Source organism: Peromyscus californicus, unplaced genomic scaffold (assembly GCF_007827085.1).
Source record: "Peromyscus californicus insignis strain IS unplaced genomic scaffold, ASM782708v3 Scaffold_3__1_contigs__length_106647218, whole genome shotgun sequence".
Taxonomy (NCBI): Eukaryota; Metazoa; Chordata; class Mammalia; order Rodentia; family Cricetidae; genus Peromyscus; species Peromyscus californicus.
Genome location: NW_026294551.1, coordinates 39585234 through 39601711, shown reverse-complemented (window position 1 = coordinate 39601711; position 16478 = coordinate 39585234). Strand labels below are relative to the sequence as shown.

The window sequence follows — 16478 nt, the reverse complement described above, 5'->3', positions numbered from 1 at the left end:
CAAGCAGTCTTGAATTTATAGAGATCCTCCTGCACTCTTCCTCCAAGTGCTGGGATTAAAGGTGTATACCACCACATCTGGCCTATTAGCCTGATTCTTATATACCCTAGGACCACCTGCCCAGGGGTGGCACCATCCACAATGAGCTAGGCCCTCACACTTTAATCTCTAATTAAGAAAATGCCCCACTGGCCTGCCTACAGGCCAGTCTTAAGGAAGCATTTTCTTAATTGTGGTTCTCTCTTCTCAGACATGTCTGTCAAACTGACAAGAGCCAACAGCACATCTGTTAATAGCAGCTGTCCCAGCTGAATGACCACATGTAAGCAATAGGCAATTACATTATATTCTTGTGAGCCCAGGCACTCCGTGAAATTAGAAATCTGCCGTCAGTGTCAGAAGACAGTTGTTACTGAACAAGGTGCTCAGTTCTCAGTATACACAAGCTCATATCATAGAAAAGGGCCCTGTGCGGGCCAGTCATTCAAGGGAACAGAGGTGCATGTTAAGACCTTGAGCAAAGGATAATGAATTTAAATACACACACACACCATGTGTACAGTAGTAATAAAAAGTGGTCTGTATTGCACAGAGAATCCTTGTCTCAAAAAACCAAAGAAAAAGTGATCTATAGCTGGGCAGTGGTGGTGCATGCCTTTAATCCTAGCACTTAGGAGGCAGAGGCAAGTGGATTTCTGTGAGTTCAAGGTCAGCCTGGTCTATAGAGTGAGTTCCAGGACAGCCAAGACTACACAGAGAAACATCTCAAAAAACAAAAGTCTCAAAAAACAAAATAACAACAAAAAGTGATCTGTAGACTTTTTTTATTTTATGTGCGTTGTATTTTATGTATGTTGCCTCCTTGTATGTCTGTATGAGGGTGTCAAATCACTTGAAACTGGAGTTACAGACAGTTGTGAGCTGCCATGTGGGTGCTGGGAATTGAACCCAGGTCCTCTGGAAAAGTAACCGGTGCTCTTAACCCCTGAGCCATCTCTCCAGTCCCAGACTTTGGTTTATTAAAATCATACTCATCTTCTACCATAATTATAAGTCATAAGTGAGTGATAGAAAATGAAATCTGTTTGAGACTTGTAGTTTGTTACCTGGTTGGAAACAGTTTTCACTATATGATCTTTATGCATTTAGAGAATGTTGAATTTTTAGTGCAACACAGGTAACCTTTCTAGTCCCTCTGTTCTCATTATCCTGAAAAATCTTTACACAAAGCTTTAATGCACATTATAGGTTCAAGTTAAAGAGAATCCTGAGATTTCCCTGAGCTGGACTGAAGCCTATTTTAGAGTCACATTCACATTTACTTATACTTATTTACTTAAAATGCTCTCTTATGTTTTTCTCTAGTGTTATGTTTTATAAGATATGAATTTTTTACTTTAAAAATGTATGGGTTATTGAGGCTTCATAATATAAAAATCTTTACATATTGAAATAAAACTTGAGGGCTTAGAGTATAGCCTGGTAGTATAACTCTTCCTATCATGGTCCAGATCTGGGATAAAATTCCCACCACCTAAAAACAAAGAAAAACAAAACATGCACATAGTAGAAGTAGAAAAGAGATGCTTAGAAAAGCCCCATGGACGTGTGAAGACTGTACAGTCTTGGGGCTCGGGCTGTGGCCCAGTGGCACAGCTCTTGTCTAACCTGCACAGGGCCCTAGGTTCCATTCACAGTGAGAAGAGAAAATCCTACAGGCTGTTTCTGGTAGAATTTATACTGCCCTGGCAGTGGTTGGGGTTTGAGTATTTGCAGGAATACTATCAGTGTTTTATTATCGTAAATTCTCCGCTGTCTTTGTAAAATTCCATAAAAAGTTATTTGAAAAGAAATATGTCTTCCTTTAGCATCTCTGTAGATACCAACTGTGATTTTTCAGAATAAGTTTCTTTCTGAATCAAGGTACACAGATTAAAAATCAGTCATGAGAGCATGTAATGAAAATGTGCTGATTCTGGATTCATTTTCCCTTTTATTTATATTTTATATTGTTTTGAGATAAATTTCCCCTGTGTTGTCCAGTTTAGCCTTGAACTCACCATCCTACCTGAGCATCCTGAGTAGCTGGAGTTAGAGGTGTACACCACACCTGGCTTGGCTTTCCCCTTTGTTCCATTTCAGGAAAGCCTGGTTTAAGGGAAAGCACTGATACAATTGTCAGTCTAAACCCAGGTAGAAGTGGGGCTACTGGTGAATATAACCAGAATCTATATAGTTTAGAAACCAAGAAAAATACTGACCAGTCGTTTTTGAAAGGTGTATGAATGAACAGTGGTCCTTGGCTTAGTAGCAGCCTTTGTTTCCAGGAACCATTGAAAGAATTGGAGGGTAAATACTTAGAATCCATTGTTTTACTTGACAGTATCTGCCCCTTCTGTATATGACCTGCTTCCCAATGGACTACCTAGAGATAGCGTCTGTGCTCAGTGACCTGTCCTTCTCTGGCATCTCAGCAGCCACATGTCTTCCTTTTGTCCACATAAGGTTAGGTAACACACTAGGCAGTATGTAGGCACAGCCATGACTCTAGTTGATTTACAGCTAACCTGAAGCTTTTCTGCTTTTTCTAGGACTTCTACAGCATACTAGTCTAGGATGTGGGGTGTTACTTTAACTGATATAGTCCTGCTTTCACAATCTTAGAACATGGTACAGTTTATATATAGTAAATGTGTTTTAAAGGGTCTTTTTACATTATTTATTTAGTGTATACATGTGTGATGTGGAGGTCTCTGACCTTCAAAGTAACAAATCTGCGGGAGGCAAAAAGGCAGTTTGGTTCAACATGACTCAGTAGCCAGTGTTGGTTCAGACTTTGGGAGTCTGACCCTGAGTCATTTATTTTAAACATATTTAAGCACAACACAATTTGGTGAAAACTTTGCTGGTGATAATTAACTCAATCCCATGTGCAAAATAAAGCATACATAAATCTTGAGGAACAAAGTAAGCTAAATAAAGATCAGATGGGAATGTGACACTTTCCATAAAGATAGGTTCTATAGATTGACCAAGAAAAACAAGCTCATGGGGGAGGATCCAGTATGGCCACACAACTAGCACACCAGGCTATTAACCATGTCTGCTCCCAGCCTTCTGGGGAGATAACAGGTTATGCATCCTTTCCTTTGAAAGAACAACCCTGTGTGTTTAACATTCTGGCTTCCCCCAGTGCTCATCTGTGAGCTCTATGCCTCCTACAGTGTGAGTGTGCACAAGGGGGGGGGGGGGGTCATAAAACAGTTTGCACAAGTTGATTATCTCCTTTTCCCATGTGGGTCCTGGATATTTAACTCAGGTTAAGTCCTGCTTGGTGGCAGGTGCCCTTACTCACTGAGCCATCTGCTAGCCCCTCTTTCAAAGTTTAACAGCAGTAGGAGGTATAGCCTAAGGGAAGAACACTTGCCCAGCATGTATAAAGCCTCTGGATTCAATTTCTTGAAGCTCAAAAAAAGGGGAAAGTTTAATTGTAAGTTCTCACACTCTATCCCTGAGTATTACTGTTATGATATTAAAGATGTGACAGAGTTTCTCCCAGTCCTGGCAAGGTAAAAATAGCTGTCATTGAAAGAGAAAAGAGGGACTGGAGAGATGGCTCAGTGGTTAAGAGCACTGACTGCTCTTCCAGAGGACCTGGGTTCAATTCCCAGCACCCACATGGCAGCTCACAACTGTCTGTAACTCCAGGATCTAACACCCTCACACAGACATACATACAGGCAAACACCAATAAAATAAAAATAAAAAAATTTAAAAAAAAAGAAAGAGAAAAGAGTAATGCCTGTGGGTGTGTTTGTTTATTTGTTGTATAGAATATGCAGAACTGCTTAAGGTAAGTGTTTAGCATTTGGAGGCTTGGAGAAATGGCTCATAAGAGTACTTGCTGCTCTTGCAGAGGACACAGATTCAGTCCCCAGCACCCACATGAGGCTCACAACAGTCTATAGAACCCCCAGTTCCAGGGGACCTGATGCCCTCTTCTGACTTCCTTGAACACCAGGCACCAGAATGGTACACATACATACATACATACATTCGGGCGAAACACTCACACACATACAATAAAAATAAATAATATCTTTAAGTTTAGCATGTGGAGAACTGACCTGTCTCTAGACTGAAAAGCCTGTGAAATTATTGATGTCTGTTTTTGGCACCTGCTACTATATAAGGGAATTCTGCTGCAGGCTAACTAGAGGAATGAAAAAGTGAAGGTTTGTAATAATGCTGTTTGGATAGCCACTGGGCTAGTCAGTGTAGTATCCCAGGTTAGTCGTATTTAGGCAGAAAGAAGTCGAATATACACTATAAGTTCCTGGTTTATTTTCCTGTTGTAAAATGTTTTTGGTTTTTTTTTTTTAAGTGAGGACTGTGGGGCTGGGTATATAGCTCAGTGGTGGAATATAAGGCCCTGGCTTTAATCCTCAAACCATGAGGGTGTGGGGGATGCTACCTGGAACAAGAGCAGAGCCATATATCTTGCTGGACATTATTTTCACTTGACCCCGAAGTTCCTTGTAAGGCATACAAGTCATAGGAATGAGCCTGCTGGGGTGAAAGTAGCTTGGCTGTTGTTAAACCAAAACCCTTTTCCTTTTCCTTTAAGCTCGCATTCCCAGACAGAAAGACTGTGCATGTATAATTATCTGAGCTGAAAGCTGAGGTCCTGACAGCAGGCTTCAGGACCTTATGTGTCCTAACCATGTCCTCTTACCTTGTTGACTCCATCTGTTTCTCCACCCCTTTCTCTGCTGAAGGGCTGGCAGTAGGTCCACTGCTGCCTTGAAGCCTTTAAATTGACCATTTTCCTGTCTGGAGTGTGCCCTCCCAATTCTGTCTGCATGACTTATTTACTCCATGCAGGCCTCTGTGCAGCAAACTTTCTTGTCAGACTGTCTTTGGACCACCAGCCTGCAGATAATGACTGGGAGACTTATTAATTATGAAAGCTGGACCTTAGCTTAGGTCTTTTCCTGACTAGCTCTTATACCTTAATTACCCATATTATTTAATCTATGCTTTGCCACATGTCTCAGTTACCTCTTCTTAGTGCAGCATATCCGACCTGTTCCAAATCTGCTGGCGAAATCATGAGCCTCTCTTCTTCCCAGCTTTCTCTCTCTCCCAGGAAATCCCACCTATTCGCTCCTGCCTAGCTATTGGCCATTCGGCTCTTTATTAAACCAAACACAGTGACACATCTTCACACAGTGTACACAAATATTCTGCAACACCTCTGCTAAAACAGTATCTTTTCAGTAAGGTCTCACTCCACCCCTCCCCCAGCCCCTCTTAACCCTTTTTCCCCCTATGCTACTTACCACATTTTAAATACGGTTTTTCACTTTTCCTACCTTCTCCACTCTGACTAGAGCAAACTGTTGAAAAGCAGCAGTTACTGCCCGCCCACCCCCCATTCCCAATACCTCAGTGCGTAGAACACTGCCAAACAACACAGTAAGTGGACAGTAAATATTTGTTATCAATAAGCCTTTTCTCCATGTGGAAACATCGGATTCCTCTAGTTCTTAAACATCACCCAGAAGAGCAGCTCTTCCTGTAAGCAGGGTGCCCTCACCGGAACATCTGCCTGCTGTTGCTTAGGGTCTGAGCTTTTTATTAGGTGGGGCGGTCCCCAGCCTAAATTCAATTTCAGATCAACAATTCACAGATTCGTTTCTGTGGGAAGGAGCAGGGAAGGAGCTGCTGCTTCAAGGCATATCAGTGTATCCCGAGACTGGAGATGAGGAGACAAATAGGTCATCTTCTAACATGTGGAGAATTTCTTTGTCACTAACCTATGCCTGTACTTCTTAAGAATAAAACAAACTGCCAGCCCTAAATTACCCACCTGTGTCCTAAGAGTTCAAGACTCTTTTTATTGGTATTTCTAGGGTAAATTTGGAAGCTCAAGCTCAGGGTCAATGAAAAAGTTCAAGGATGCTCTCAAAGTGCCTTGGGGAAAGCAAAATCATTTAGACCGCTGATGGGAAATATAGCTGAGCAAGATGTTTGCACTGAGACCAGAAGGCAGCTTGCTTGCCTTTTTATAACCCCAATAAATGAAAAGATGTATGTGAGAGAGACACATAGACGGAGAGGTTGGGGAACTTGAATAGAAAAGGTAAACTGGGCCCGGTCTCCAGAGCGAGATCCAGGACAGGCACCAAAACTACACAGAGAAACCCTGTCTCAAAAAACCAAAAAAAAAAAAAAGTAAACTGGGCATGGTCACTCATGTCTGTAATTCCAGCACTCAGAGGCTGTAGCAAAAGGACCATTAAGAGGCTAGCCTGGACTACTTGTTCAGACCCCAGCTCTGAAATCAAATAAAATTAAAAGGACATGGTGGTTCATTTTATCTGGTCATTCATTTATTTACTTTAAGGATTTGATTTGCTTTTAAAGATTTCCGAGTCAAGCATAGTGGCACACACATTCAGGAGGCAGAGGAGGTGGATCACCATGAGTTTGTAGCCAGTCTGATCTATATAATGAGTTCTAGGTCAGTTAGGGCTGCAAAAGAAAACAGTTTCTAAAGATAACAATCAAATAGTCTAGCATTTGTTTTTAAAAGAAAAAATTCTGTTCCAGGTTTTCTTTGCATGCAATCCAAAAGTTTACATTGGTAGAAATAGATGTGATTATAAATTAAGAGACAAGAGGTACAGAAATTGGAATTTCTAAGCTGAACTTGACTTTGGGAATGAGTTGTCACCTGGCTGTTATCACACTAAGGATTGTGTCGGCACCTTGCGGGTATGAGTTTAGCCTGTTCTCTGAAGTTCAGAGAGCTTCCGTAATGACTGTAGGTAGGGCTGCTTGGATCTGGTTTAAATTGCAGTAAGAGTTGCAGAACTTGGGTGGAAAGATGGCTCAGTGATTAGTACTACTTGCTCTGCTCCTTCAGGGAGCCAGTTCGGTTCCTAACACCCACACCAGGAGCCTCATAACCACCTGTAACTCCAGCTCCAGGGGATCTAGCACCCTTTTCCAGGCCCTACAGGCACCTGTATGCATGTGCACATATACACATTAGTAACAATTAAAGATAAATCTTTATGCATTGCAAAACTTAAGTAGTTCTGATGCTGCAGTGCCTTGGGCTTCTCCTATAGACAGCCTTGAATTCATTCTTGTACTCCTCTGCCCAAATCAGAATTCTTTCAGTTGAATCTCTCATTGAAACCAGTGTCTATCTATCTACTTTACAACCTTAGTCTACTCTTTGGTGTTTTGGAATTTAATCTATATACATTCTAGTCCATGGTCTAAATGACTTGAGAGGTGTTTTTGATTAAGTAGCTATTATGACAGAATGAGGATTACATGAGTCATGGTTCTGTTTTACCTCCTCTTAAAACAAGGCCTACAAAAGAGATTGGCTCATAATTTGTCCTACTTGAGGATTTGGAGTTTTAGGAGTCGTGGGGTGGGGTGTTGAAAGCTTTGGTTTCTGTCAAAGCTACAAGTGCTGAAGTGCATTTTGTTGCCCATGGGGCTTTCACCTAGGAACCTGGAACCGCTGTGTTTATGAGGAGAGGAAGCTGACATCTTTCCCTGCATAGGGTTCCCATTCACCATCCTCTTGGCAGGGAATAATACCCAGCGTCTCCCAAAAATCAACAATATAGCCTTTAACTAGGATACTCAGCAAATTGGTACGTCTGAGCGCCACTCAACTCATATGAATCCTGACCTATTGGATGGTCAAAGAAAGAATATGGAAAGAGGGTTGTTTACAGCTCATCATTGAATTAAAGATTAATTAGCATGTGACAGGAAATAAATACATTGACCTTTTCTATGAGAATTTCATGAGCATTTCTGCTATATTTTGATTGCATCCAGATATTGTCAGACATTGCAGATAGCTCTGCTTTTTCAGGGTTCTCTGAGGGTCCACCCGTAATTCATTGAGCAACAGGCCTTGAAATGGAAGGCAACATTGCAACTTAAGGTAGAAGACATTTTTGGCATTGACTAGGAATGAAGAAAGCTGCAGGTCAATTGAACTCGTGCAGCTAGCAGAAAAGGCCATTTCTGCTTGAGTCTCAGATGACATATATCACACTCAGAATCTGTGCCTAAACACCTGTCACTCAGAGCCATTCCCCTGGGATCTGTTGACTAGGTTGTGTGGTACTTTAAAAACACATCTGAATCATCATTCCTCAGAGAACTGGAGATGGTTGGCGTCACTACTTGGTCCTAACTTGGACCAGTCTGCAAATAATCTTTCCAAAAGCTAAATGGAGAAAAAGGAATAAAAAGAAAAAATACTCTTCAGAGACTTGGAAAGGTCACATGTGACGTCATGAAGAGTAAATGAGATAATCTCAAAGGTGAGCCCTGTCCAACTCGACTGGCTTCTGTTGTGGTGGTGCCTCCTTTGGTCACCTGTGGTGAGAGGTGTCGTAAGAGGCCTCATTTGCCCGAGTTCAGACTGAGTTCATTTCAGACCTTTTTATAGTACTTTTAAATGCACGAGCACACAGTTAGAATATTAATTTAGGCTGCTCGTCTCCAGCTGTGCCATCATAAAGAGGCTGCAGCTACTGCAGCCAGCCTCCTGTACTATGGAAAGAACGTAATTGCTGGGTACAGGCTGAAGCTGACAGGCTACTCTTTCCCCAGCAGCCCCTGAAAGTACCTTTAAAAAACATTATTATGGTTATTAAGCATTTTTAGCTTACTTTTGTGTTTCAGAGTGCCTTATAATAATCATTTCTATTTGTTTTTCCTGTTGATATCCCCGAGAAGGAAGCAGGTTCATACTGTTATGACCACATGTTGCATATGGCATATGAGGAAGGCAAGCCTCTCCATGTACCATCTGTGGCCTGCTTTGGGCAGTCTTGAAACTGTAGCTGAAGTGGGCATTCTGTTTCTTTGCTCACTGAACTCATTTTTTTAAAAAACCATTTTTTATTGGGAATGTGAATATTGTGAGTTTTATGCTCTTTTTAACTGCAGTTTACAGTAAGAAATATATTTTATATCATGTGCATTTATACAGGTGAAATGGATAGTTTTGCTTCTTGTGGGTTTTTTTTTTTTTTTAAGGCATGGCCTTGCTCTGTAGTCCAAGCTGACCTCCTGCCTCTGATCCTCCTGCTCTTACCTCTTGGGGAGTGGGATTACAGGCATGCTCCATATGTCTGGATACTTTATATATTTTTAATATGAAATATAAATAAACATTTTCACATTTTTATACATACATACATACATATATTTCTGTATTGTTTTTCAAGACAGGGTTTCCCTTTGTAATAGTCCTGTAACTCTTAGACTAGGCTGGCCTTGAACTTACAGAGATCCACCTGTCTCCGCCTCCCAAGTGCTTAAATTAAAGGCATATGCTACCACCCCCGACCTTATAATGATTCTTACATAGCACCTGTCCCACATTCATGTGGGTACTGAGAATCCTGGAGTAAACAAAAGACAAAAATTCCTTCCTATAATTCATGTTTTACTGCGAGGGGTACAATCAAGCCAACAAATGAATGTTAAAAAGAAAAATGAAAAGCATGTGGGACAGGAAAGAGAACAATGAAAAAATAAGCTAAAACAAGGATCTAGATGTGGCTCCTGGGATTGGAGGGGGATGATACGTTACTATGATAATACATGATCCAAAAAGACCCACCTGCCTGAGAAGATCAACTGTGATTCACCAGAGCCCTGAGGAAGCAGTAAGCCATGCAGATGTCTTACTGGAAGATCAGTCTGCTCTTCCAGAAGTGTATTCCACAGAAGAAACAGCAAGTGCAAAAGCACAAAGTTGGAAGATGTGGGCTGTGTGCAAAGAACAGACCCTGTGTCTGGAACTGCAAGGGGGAACCATCAGAGGGTGAATGGGGACCAGACTATAGGCAGTTGTATTCTGAATGAGATGGAAAGCCATTGAAAGTTTGAGCAGAGAAGTACTTGCCAACCAACCTACGTTTTAAAGCCCTTCTGGCTACTGCATTGAGAATAAACTGGGGAGGCTGAATGAGTGGAGACAAGTGCAGAAATAGGAAGATGCTAAAAGGTTCTCTGCATTCCATTTATTGAGTTTGAAATGAAGGCTGGGGCTAGAGAGAGCTCAGTGGTGAAGAGTGCAGTCTGCTCTTCCAGAAGACCCACGTTTGATTCCCAGCATCCATGTCAGGTGGCTCACAAGCTCCTGTGACTCTAGTTCTAGGGAATCGATGCCTCTGGCCACCATGAGCACCCACGCAAATGTGCACAAAATCACACACAAGACACACATACATACATAATAGTTTAAATTATCCTTAAAAGCAATGGTAGCAGGAAGGCAGACTTAATAGTGATCCTAGCACTTGAGAGGCAGAGGTGAGAAGACATAGCAAGCTCCAGGCTAGCCTGGGCTACATAATTAGACCCACTATCTTATAAAAACGTTTTTGTTTTAAGTGGTAATGGTTTATGCCTGTCTCTCCATGGGTCAGAGGTAGGGATCAGGAGTTCAGACCCAGCCTGAGCCACACAACAAAATCCTGTCTTTAAAACAATGAAGGCCCGGGTGTAGCTTAGTCTTAAAGTACTTGCCTAGAATGTGGAAGGCCCTATTTAATGTCTAGCATCCTAAAGAAAAAATAAGAGGCAAGGCTTAGCAGTTAAGAGTACTTGTTGCTCTTGAAGGGTTCAGTTCCCAGCACTCATGTTGTGATTCACAGCCATTTGAAACTCCAGTTCCAGGCACTCTGACTCACTCTTCTGACTTCTGCAGACACCAGACATTCACATGATGCACAGACATGTGTAGCTGGAAGTTTTTCTGTGTCCCGCCTGGTCCTGCAGCCGCTCAGATCCAAATAAACATACAGAGGCTTATATTAATTACGAACTGTATGGCCATGGCCTATGGCTCAAGCTTCTTGCTAGCTAACTCTTATAACTAAACTCGGCCCATTTCTGTTAATCAATATGTTGCCATGTGTTCCATGACTTTACCTGTGTGCCATTACATGCTGTTCCCTGGATGGTGGGATGGCGTCTCCCCTGCCTCTCCTTTCTCCTTTCACTGTCTCCTTTGGATTTTCCCGCCTGGCTTCATCCTGCCCTGCCATAGGCCAATGCATCTTTATTTATCAACCAGTCAAAGCAACACATTCACAGCATACAGAAAGACATCCCACAGCAGACATGTATGCAGGTGAAACATCCATATACATGGGATTATCTCAAAGAGGGGAACGGATTCTGTTTACTCAAAGAATGGTTGGCATTTCCATGGAGCATCCAGCTTGCTTTTTTTGTTTGGTTGGTTGGTTTTTAGTTTTTTCAGACAGGGACTCACTATATCCTGGGCTGGCCTGGAACTCACTCAGTAGACCAGGCTGATCTCAGATCCACAGAGATCTTTCTGCCTCTGCCTCCCAGATACTGGCATTAAAGGCATGCACCACCACTGCCCGGCGTATCTAGCATTCTTTGGGGTGCAGTCTACTACCTTAAAGTGCTAGATAATGCGTAGGCTCTAATCTCAAACTGAAACCACCACCATCATCTCCCCTCTAACCCTGGGCCTCATTGAGAGTCTGTGTTCCTGAGATCTTAAGGGAGGGAAACAAGTGGAACAAAGCAGCGCATCAGTCCATTTGTATAACGTCCTTCCCTCAATTTCAGCCAACAGATACTGGTTGAACCAGGCAGTGGACTGGTAAACGAGAGATGCCCCTGCACTCTCAGCGCGCTGTGTCGGCAGTAGCCCTATGTCAATGAGCATATATTCTGCACTGTAATAGTGGGTACACTGGGCACTGTGAGGGGGCTTAGAGCTTTCTAAAAGTGTAAGGCTGAACCGAGTCTTACAGTTGGATAAGTTAGACAAAGCTTAAAAACAAGAATGTATCAGATGGAAGGAACAGCATGTAAAAATGTGGAGCTATAGTTTCCATATTGGGGAACAAGAAGTGATTTGGATTTTCTGAAGTGAAGGAGGTAGCTTGGAAAGGTAGACAAGAGGCAGGTCCATGGGAACATTGCTTCCTGAAATGAATGCAGTTCTCCCCAATGGTAAAAGTGGGAAAACTGCAAAATACAGTTTTGAAAGTTAATATGAAAGAGATTAAAACATTTCCCCAGCAAGTAACCTGGGCAGTTACTCCTAAAAGATGGTCTCTTACCAAGCCACAGTAGGATCGTGGTTAGCCTAAGCAGTCTGCCAGTAAGCTTTTTAAAACTCTCTGATCCCTGTGTAGCATGGTAGTAATACTAAAAAATCTCTGAGAATCCAATGTGGTTATCCTTAATTATAAAAAATCTCCATAAAGATTGAAACAGGAGGTGGAGATAGTGAAAGCATTGTTTTTTTTTTTTTTATTGTCGTGCATTCCCCATTGTGCTGAAGAGTTAGATAGTGTTCTATGTGCTTAACAAGTGTGAACAACTCTCTATGACAGCCCCGTGAGTGATGTGCACAGGAAATTAATCTGGATACTGTTTGCCCTGGAGTCACACAGCAAGCAGGTGTCAGAATTGGAAATCAGTTGTTCCGACCGTCAAGACTGCCGGCACTGTCTGCTGCCTTCGCCTAGAGTATCTGCTTCGCAGAATTATTCTAGAGCAGACATTTGGAGAACCCTGTAATTGTGTCACAGAGTGGTGGAGGGTTCCTGGCTTTGAACTGTTCATGAGGTCTAGACAGTAATCAATTGGTTTAGCCTGCTGACCTCAAGGGACTTCTCATGGCCTTCCATTGCTGTTGAGCTGTGACTGGAATAGCAATCTCAAGACAAATGTTCATGGACTCACTCAGCCATCTTAGAAAGCACTGCTGTAAATTAATTCTTTCTAGATGCTGTTTCCAGAGGTAGAGGTTGTAATTCTTTCACATAGAGTAGATCCCTAGTGCCTATTGTGAAAAACCTGTCAAGATGGTTCTGTTAAAAGCCTTTGCTTAAGAACCACTATCCCCTGGGGAGATAAGCATTATATTTTCTCTATTTTTAGTTTTATCACAAGTGCTTGGAGTATAGTGAACACCCATAAATCTTTAAACTGGCACATTGTGAGATCTGAATGCTTTATATTCAAGGATGATAGTAATAATAGTTATTAGTATTCATGAAACCCTCATTTGACCATTTCCCCAGTTTTCACTCGAAAGTGCCCTTTACAGAGCCAGGCACTGTCCCGAGATCTTCTTGAGGCCCTAATTTGAAGAAAGAGTTTCCTTTTCTCTAATTCTTCTGCTGAGAATCAGGTGAATTTGAGCATAGCTCTCTTCCAGAAGCCCACAGCTGGCTTAAGCCTCTGAAAGTGGTACTTCAGTGCACTGGAGAGTACTTTATGATCTCTTTCCTGACACTAGTTACCCTGCTCTAACCTACCAGGCTCGGTCTCTGTGAGAATCGGGCTGTGTGGTATAGGTCAGGACCTTGTGTGTGTGGAAATTAGAAGGTTAGAAGCACAGCTTACCAAGAAAGGAATTGAAGGAATTCTGAGAGATCAGAGAAACTGTATCAAGGAGGCACACCACATAATGATGGAGGAGGAAGCAGAAGGCTAGTTAAGTTCAGAGGATGAGTTGGTAAGAAAGGCAAGGACTGCACATTTCAGAAAGGAAACTAGCCACAGTTTTGGTGAAGAGGCGGGTGTGTAGTTTAGGTAGAAAAGAGGGGAGGGTGGGTGGGTCAGTGCCTCAGTCAACCCACATCAGAGAAGCTGCTTCTTGCAGTAGATGGGAGTTAACACACACCCACAACTAGACAATGTGCAGAGAGTGAGAGACTTCGGAGCACCCAGTCCTAAACGGGATATCTCCATCAAATCCTTCCCCTCCTCCTCTCAAGGATGAGGGATCCATGGGGAAGAGGAAGCAGAAAGATTGTGAGATCCAAAAGTGATGGATGAGTCCAAGCAAACAGTGTTCTCCAGACAGCAGGACTGATGAACGTACGAACTCACAGAGACTGTGGCAGCATGCACAAGACCTGCACAGTTCAAGCCAAATGGGGTCCCAGCACTCAGGGGAAAGTGGACCCGGAGTTCCATTCCTAACCAAGAGGTTATCTACAAAGGGAAAATCAGTTTTCTTCAGTGGAGTGTCGTTAGATAGATTAGCCTGTCTAGAGCAGGCCCATACCCAGGAGTACTCAGCGGACATGTAACTCTGGTATTTTTGTTTCATTTTGCTTTGTTTTGTTTTGGTTTTTTGACTAATTGGTCCTTTGCCTGTTTGCTTTGTTTTGATTGTAGTTTTTGTGGGGTTTTTGTGTTTCTTGGATTTTTTTTTTTTTTTTGGTTTCTTCCTTTTTTTTTCCCTTTTTTTTTTTGAGAGAGAGAAAGAACAAAGTTGGGTGGGTAGGGAAGTTAGGAGGAGTGGGGGAAGGGAAAATAAAATACATTATATGAAAAATTTCATTAAAATATGGAAAAGAGGAGAGGGAGAATAATGGTGCTAGATAAGCACTTTTTAGCTTTACTTTCTTATTTGTGTATTTGATTTGGTTTTTTGAGACAGGGTCTCTGTAGCACAGGCTGGCTTGAATGCTTAGCAGTCCTCCTGCATCAGCCTCCTGATGACCAATTTCTTCAACTCTTTAAGAGCAAAATGAGAAAGAAATAGGCTTTGTTAGCGATCGTAGATCTTGCTCAGAGGAACATTTTCTGCAGTGCTGGGAACATGGGCAGGAAGTCTCTGGCGGGAGCAAGCAGTGGGAGGCAGCGTCTTAGAGCGGCCCCTCTCTCTTCCCACCTCACATGCTCCAGAGCCTGCTGCAGCCAGGAGTCAGCCTGTCTCCTCGAATACACTAGTGGTAGGCCCCAAGTAAAGTGCCTGCAGCGGCTTATTTAGAGCAGCATGCGCACACCAGAGTAAACTGTAGTCCAGCAGTTGTAAGAAGAAACTCACTGCCCTGCTTGAAGGCTTTCCTCATAACCATCAAGTTCAGCACTTGAGCCCAATATGCGTTTGGATGGTAGGACCTGAGGAATAGGTTTTATCAAACCCATCTCTGGGAAAAGTTCTGAGGCACTGTGGCCTCTAGCTTTTGTGAAGGAAAAAAACATAATCAAGGCTGAATTGAAAATCAGACAGGTTTGAGTTTGAATCCTGGTACAGTCTTTATGACCTGCCCCTGGTTGTCCCTTTTCCTTTTAGTTTCCTTATCTATAAAACAAGAAAGGGAATGGTACCGACCTTGTTTAGAATAGTTATAAAGAAGAATAGAAATATCACCGGAAAGAGGGCTGGAGGAGGGTTTAGTCGGAAGACTGAATTCCATCCTCAGAGCCTCTATAGAAACTCAAGGTGTTGTGGCAAGTGCATGGCAAAGGTGGAGACAGGAGGATCCCTGGGCCGGCCTGGCCTAATTGGTGAGCTCTAGGCCAGTGGAAGATCCTGTGTCAAAGCAGGTAGATAGTGGTTTTAGTATGACACCCAGAGATTGCCCTCTGACCTCTGCACATTCATCTGCACATGTGTCCATGTGCGCACACACACACTCAGAATTTTAGAGTGGTTTTTTAAAGTTGAAAAGACACAATTGCAGAGATTATTCTTTGTCTAGAGCAGTGGTTCTCAACCCTTCTAATGCTGAGCCCTTTAATACAGTTCCTCATGCTGTGGTGACCCCCAGCCATGAAATGATTTCATTGCTACTTCAAAACTGTATTTTTGCTAGTTATGAGTCATAATTGAGTATCTGATGTGTAGGATGTCTGATAGACAGTCCCTGTGAAAGGGTCATTTGATCCCCAAAGGGGTTGTGACCCAAAGGTTGAGAACCACTGGTCTAGAGGGTATACCATAGACAGTCCTGAAGAAAGATTGCCTACAGGTGATCACAGTTATGTGTCAGTCAGTGAGTGAGGATGGATGTGCTTTGCAGAGATGGGCTGGTGTGTGTTGATCTGGAGGCCTGCACTGACTGAAATAGGAAGTAGATTTCTAGACACACACCTGTTCTCTTCCTCCTACCCGGCTCCTTATTGATGTCCACATTTTTCCATTTTGCTTTCCTGCCAGGTGGCTGTTAAAAACAATATTGATGTCTTCTACTTCAGTTGCCTCATCCCACTCAATGTGCTTTTTGTAGAAGATGGCAAAATGGGTAAGTGTGTCCTCCTGTCCTGCTAAATATACCTTTGGCCAGCGTCTGAATGGCAAGCATAACATAGCCCTAGAAGTACAGACCACTTTGGAATTTTAAAATGGGATTAGGATATTCTAAAGCCCTAATAAATAATTGATCATTGGTCATTTGTCAGTCACTGTTCTTACTCTGCCATCCCAAATCCCAGAGCCACTTACATGACTGATCCAGCTACTCCACACTCAGGTGAGAGGGTTGGGGACAGCTGTGAACTCAGTCTTTGCCGATTATTATCTGTGTGATTGTGGTAAGATGCTCAGCCTCTCTGTTTTGGTTTCTACCTTTGCAAAAAGTCATTTTTTTAATGAATTAGTATGTAAATTAGCACTGAGTCAACAC

General features: G+C 42.5%; 1 protein-coding gene across 3 annotated transcripts in view; it reads left to right on the top strand.

Annotated features, from left to right (window-relative positions):
• The window catches only part of Ap2b1 (adaptor related protein complex 2 subunit beta 1), a 127170-nt gene that overhangs the window by 88330 nt on the left and 22362 nt on the right, over positions 1–16478 (top strand). For all 3 annotated transcript variants that reach the window (XM_052759774.1, XM_052759775.1, XM_052759773.1), the window contains one exon: positions 16013–16097. In XM_052759774.1, coding sequence (XP_052615734.1) covers positions 16013–16097 — 85 coding nt within the window. The remainder of the gene's footprint in view (positions 1–16012; positions 16098–16478) is intronic.